At 35.5% G+C, this 6000-nt stretch overlaps 1 protein-coding gene across 2 annotated transcripts in view; it reads right to left on the reverse strand.

Annotated features, from left to right (window-relative positions):
* The window catches only part of LOC107671730 (voltage-dependent R-type calcium channel subunit alpha-1E-like), an 81561-nt gene that overhangs the window by 48832 nt on the left and 26729 nt on the right, over window positions 1-6000 (reverse strand). For both annotated transcript variants that reach the window (XM_016464675.1, XM_016464674.1), the window contains exons 10-13: window positions 4855-4935; window positions 4377-4586; window positions 1380-1492; window positions 523-635 (exon numbers count right to left, since the gene is read on the reverse strand). In XM_016464675.1, the coding sequence (XP_016320161.1) occupies window positions 523-635; window positions 1380-1492; window positions 4377-4586; window positions 4855-4935 (517 nt within the window). The remainder of the gene's footprint in view (window positions 1-522; window positions 636-1379; window positions 1493-4376; window positions 4587-4854; window positions 4936-6000) is intronic.

The following is a 6000-nucleotide window of genomic DNA, read 5'->3' on the forward strand; positions in this document are numbered from 1 at the left end:
TCAATAAAAGAAAACAATTATGAATGCATTTTTTCCCAAACAATCTCAGTTGATGAATTAAATAAAAAAAATAATGTGAATAAATCTTTTTTTTTTCAAACTGACAAATAGACATATTTAAAGTTGTTTATGAAATACATATTTGAAAATGTTGTTAAATGTAACAATAAATAATAAATTGATCAATTGTTTTTAAATTGAACATGTATGTTGCTTTAACACATTGCTTTTCTTTATGCATTTGCTATTCAAGTAAAAAAAATGCCTTTGGACAGTTTATACACAAGCAGCAATAACTTGTGACTGGATTTTAACATATGTTTCTTACAGTACCAATTATACTTCTATTTTGGTGTTGTAGTCGAGAGAGAATGTTGCAGACACATCTGTTTTATATGCCAGCTCATGCTTTTATGTAGTTTCATGTCAACAACAACATTTGCATTTGCTGGCGGCTATCACGCAAAACATTCCTTGAAAGAATGCTGAGGATACTACTTGGGATAAATGATATAAACTTACTTCGTTATTTTAAAGATTCGTAGCAGACGTAAAGCTCTGAGGACACTGATGCCAAAAGACTCTCCAGGCCTGAAGAATCCCCAAACCACTTCAAAAATACTGCCAACAATTACCTGCACAAAACACATAACATTACGCTCTCATCGGTGCCAGGATTCATCAGACATACTGTATGGTTTAACCCTCGTGTGTCGTTAGGGACAGTCTTTTTTATTTATTGACCATTTTGCCTGTGTTAATGCCAACATAATGTTGGCCAAAAATGTGTATTTTTAATTGGAAGTTTAATATTTCCCCCTCATTTCCTTAAATCTATTTTACGCTAGGTACAAAAAAATAAATACATAAAAATACTTAAGACATTAAGGACAAACATGTTCCCCTTGAAACCCATTAAAACTGCAATATTTAACCACAGTGCCATTTTAGAATAAAATCATTAATTATTTTTTAATAGGGTTTCATTCTGTTGGCAAGGCTTCAGTTGTTGTTTTTTTGTTTTTTCCCCACTATTTTACTATAATCATCATCATCATCATAATGCTCAAGAAAAAAAAATGCATCAACATTAATATTGTTATCATTGACTTATCCAAAAGTTTAAAATAAAAATAAAAATAAAAACAGTGGTATTATGTAAACATACTGGCATTTAAAGGGTTAACATCCTGAAAATGAATGGATTTTTGGTACTTATGATCAGGGCTGATCATAACAATCTATGTCAGTGAAAGCGGAAAAAAATGTAATATATAATATTTTCATGACAGTTTTTTGACAGACATTTTTGTCCTCTAAGGACCTGACTTAAACATCTACACTTACACTTAAACATGAACACTAAAAGATTCACTCACCCCACAATCAAAGCAGTTAAAGGATGAATGGAAGTAGAGACGGAAACCAAGGCCATACATTTTTAGAAACATCTCAGCAAGAAAAAGTCCCAGAAACACGAACTCTGCGTAGTCTGAAAACCGTAAAAATTGTTTAAGTGTCAAAAAATGTGTAAAGTGGTAAACACTTGTGGGTTTCGAAGTATTAACACCATGTCTACTCTGGAAGTGAGCCTTAAAACTAAATTGCTCCCATTAAAATCAATGAAGCTCTATAAGCCTCATTCACAATGATGGTTCGATGGGTTGCTAGATACACAATAAAATGTGTTATTCAAATAGAGTCAATATTCAAGCCTTTCAGAATAAAGTATTTGGCCTAAAGTACATCCCTGTTTGTTGCAATTGATGAAAATGAAATAAAGACTGACAAAAGACTCAGCTTGTCTTTTGAAATGAAAATGCAGGAATGCTGTGACAGCTTAAGAAAGCTTTTATGACAACACAACCTGCCTTGAGCTACAGAGTGCTGGATGTCCTCTTGTGCTGTATGGAGTAATTTCAGCTACTCTAAGACCTCTGGGGACCATTAAGTAAATGTCTGTCATCAATACACAGAAAGTTTCTGACATGTGGAGCAGAAAGTGAGGCATTTTTCTGTCTGACAGGCCTATGTTTGTGTAGTCATTTTATTAGCAGCAGTTTCTCTGGAAAACATAATGTTGCACAGATGTGGTTCTGTTAGTTGCAGCATGTCTCCTAATAAAATGTGCTTTTCAGAGCTGCAAACTGTGCTGTTGATGTTTTTATCAGAAGCAACAGTGGGTGCTTCTAGGAGTTTGTGATCAGACTGTAAGCTGACTTGAGCACCATACATCAGGGGTGTCCAGTCCCCAATGGAGGCCCACCAGAGAGCAGAGTTGAGCCAAAGCCACTGGAACGCAAGCCTGCAACCTTTAGCCACAAATTAGACTTGAATTGTAATAACTATTATGACTGCTATGTGCCTTATGCTGATATAATGCATGTTAACGAATTAATGACATGAATCATTTAAAATATTGTACGATAGTGTATGTTGGTTAATGAAAATAAAAATATGTTCTTTCCGTGGCTTCTAAGTTTCAAAAAATAGACTTGAAATGTATTGTCTTGTGACAACTCAACGCTATCTCGCGACCAATTCATACGTATTTTACGAGGTGGCTAATTCGTATGAATTCGTACAACCTCACTCATACAATTTTGTACGATTTGTCTAGACCCCAGTGACGGGCAGGTTTAGGGCCGGGGTTAGGTGTAGGTAATTCGTACAAATTCATACGAATTGTGCAACTCGTAAAATACGTACGATTTAGCACAAATCGGATGAATTTGTACGAGTGAGTTCGTACGAATTAGCCACCTCGTAAAATATGTACGAATTGACGTGAGATCGGGCTGGACAGCTGCTGTGATGATAACACTTTTTTTTTTATTAATGAACAGAATAAAACCTTAAATTGTGGCTTTAAGTGCAGTACACCACAGTTACCAGCAATTTGGTTGCCAGGTCTGCGTAACAAAACTAGCCCAATTGCTACTCAAATCTAACCCGATAACAGTGTTCTGTGGGAAGTTGGCTATTAAAATCGCTCCAAAATCTTGTTCCGGGGGCTCCTCCTTGGTCGAAATTAAACACCTAATTAAACCCCAACTAATCAAGGACTAGTCAGACTCACTAGAAACGTCTAGGCAAGTGTGTTGGGGCTGGTTGGAGCTATATCTGCAGGACGTTGGTCCTCCAGGAGCAGGATTGGACACCACTGTCCTAAGGGCAAGCACTATCACTAAACAGCGCTTATTCTTTCTTTCTGGGTAACAGATGGTGCTCTAGTTACATATGCCATGGGCTGTTTGACTTGCATTAGAAAAACCCTGAGGCCGTCTACTGATAATTTTCTGAACTCTCCACAAAACCTAATTTCAAACAATGCATATGATTAGTAAACTGAATGATACTGGTCTAATGTATCTGGTAAAATGCAACCCTAAGGGCCAGCACAAACCCTCTTTTAATGTTAAAAAACAACTGCCAAGACGTGCAGTGAGACATTAGCAGTTATTTTTGCATCTGACCTTATTGCATATGCATTTGTAGGAGTTTCCCTTTCAGATGCAAAATTTATGGGAGGAGTTTATTTAAATGAAGGTTTGTGGCAGTCAATTTACTGGTATTTGCACCATTATTTAACGCTCCCAAAAAGCACGTCTTAACCCATCTTGTTCCTGTTGTTAGTAGATTAATCACACCTGATTATCACGGGCTCTGCTTGGCTATGCTTAGTTGTTCTGCTTTTGGTAGATTGCGCTGGTTGCGTCTGTGTTCTTTAATTTGCACATTGTTAGTAGATCATCCACAGAGCTTTCCACTTTTCACTTTTATGGGGATGCACTTACACGCTAAAGGGGAAGAAGGTTAACCTGGTATGAATTGGCGAGTCAGGGATGTTGTCATGCAACCATGTTTCAGTGAAAATTAAGCAGCATTTGAAGTTGCGTAGCTGCTCAACCAGTTTTGGGGAAATCCAGCCCATTTACAAATCAACTCGATCAAGTTGATTTACAAATTATATGTGGAGCTGTAAAGCTGCATGCATGTCAGTAAATATACCCCATTGCTAATCTGGAGGTCATAACATTAATGGAGAAAAAGCGGTTGTAGCGACACAAATTAGCATGCTTGTATATCTCAGGAGTGGCCATGCATGCTTTTAACCAGATTATTATAACCATTATTATTATTAATGTCTTCCTACACTGAACTGATGCAAATCTAAGAACAATAGCAATGTAAGATATTTGATCAACAATACCCCAAAACCTTATCTACACCTGAAAGCTTTTACTATGAAGGATATAAGTAGTAAAACTGCTTACACAGACTTCAAATTTAATGCCAATAAATTCACAGCATTCATGAATTATTACACTGATTATTACTATGAGTAGTAGTATTAGGGGGATTGAGATACTCACACTGAATAATAGTAAGCCATTCTGGTTGGTTGTGATGAACGATTGAAACACAGATGGTGTTGAGCGCCACCAGACTCAGGACTATCCAATAGAAGCTGTCGGTTTTAACCATTCGCCGAATAGATATCCGCAACATGCGTTCCTTGCGCCGCAAGTAAGCAGCGGGCCCTCGTCTTGCTGTCCGTATGCCAACCCTCGGTCGGTGGCCACCTGACACCCAAAGAAAAAGAAAAATCCATACACTCACAGAATGTCATTTGGATTCGAATCTTTGTTTCACACTGTTGGAAAGTCAGTGGTGGTATTTCAAAAGCCTGAAAATGGAGATGAATTGATGGATTGAGTGTTGACACTGGTTTTTTCCTTCCCTTCAGACAGTCATACTGTTAAGATGAATGATACCGCAAACAAGTCAAGCAAAACAAGTCAAGTCTTAATGCGGATAAAAACAAAGAGATGGCATTTATATTTTACTCACCAACTGTAGAGACTTCAGAATATTTCTCCTCTCCCGGTCCTCGACGCCTTGCATTTTTCTTGCTGGTGGCCCGTTTCAAAACTAAAAATGAAAAGGGTTAAATGGTGCCACTTGTTGGCCTTATGTTTCTTATCATAATGGTATAGTAATTAGAAGAATATGCAAATATGCTGTTACTGTCTGGAAGTATTTTTTTTGCAGTTGATATTACCCAGCTAATAGGGAATGTTCTCAAAAAGACGACAAAACATTCTTAAAGTAATGTTTGTGGAATGTTCTTATAACGTTATATATTTTTTATTATAACGTTCAGAGAACATGTTCTGAGATCAACACTGGACATCCTTATGATGGTATTTGTACTTGATGAACGTTCTAAGAAATATTTTTTTTATGTAACCTTTAAATAATGTTGTAATCAAGACGCGAAAACTGGACATTTTAAAGTTCTTAGAAAATTAAAGTAAACGTTAAAATAATGCTATAATTTGGGTTAAATAATGTTAATAGAATGTTCTGAGAAATATTTTGTAAGCTTTAAATAATGTCAAGAAAACGGGACATTCCAGCATTTTAGAAACATTTCAAAACAATGCTCCCACAACATTTTTATAACTTAAATGTGTTACGTGTGCAGTCTCACAATTGCAAAAATTAAGTTATAACCTTTGAAATTATTATTTTCTGAAATAGGTAATATATGTTTATCGAGGCTCTGGAATTCATACAAAAAAAATATATAAATAACTTTAATACTCAAGATTTAACAAAATTATTCATTCTAAATTGCCTACATGTCAAAATTAGTACAATAATAACTATTACAATATATTTATAGAAAAATCCTAATACTGAACATGACTCATATTTTTCTCTTACAAAAATGAACCATGACTTTATTATAGTAAAAGTACAGTAACCATGTGTTTTTTTTTATTTTTTTGGCAAATGGATTAACATTTGTATTTATTTTTACTACACATTCCATGGTTAAACTATGGTTAGTGTAACAAAAAACATGGTTAATCTGTGGTTACCATGGTCCATTGTCTTTGGATTTATAGTAAAATCATTGTTAATTTTTGTAAGGGTTGTGTTGTTGTCTGCCCTAGCTCCCCCTAAATCTATTATAAAATATACTGTATA

The sequence above is a fragment of the Sinocyclocheilus anshuiensis genome, unplaced genomic scaffold, assembly GCF_001515605.1.
Source record: "Sinocyclocheilus anshuiensis isolate Anshui unplaced genomic scaffold, SAMN03320099.WGS_v1.1 scaffold524, whole genome shotgun sequence".
Lineage (NCBI taxonomy): Eukaryota > Metazoa > Chordata > Actinopteri > Cypriniformes > Cyprinidae > Sinocyclocheilus > Sinocyclocheilus anshuiensis.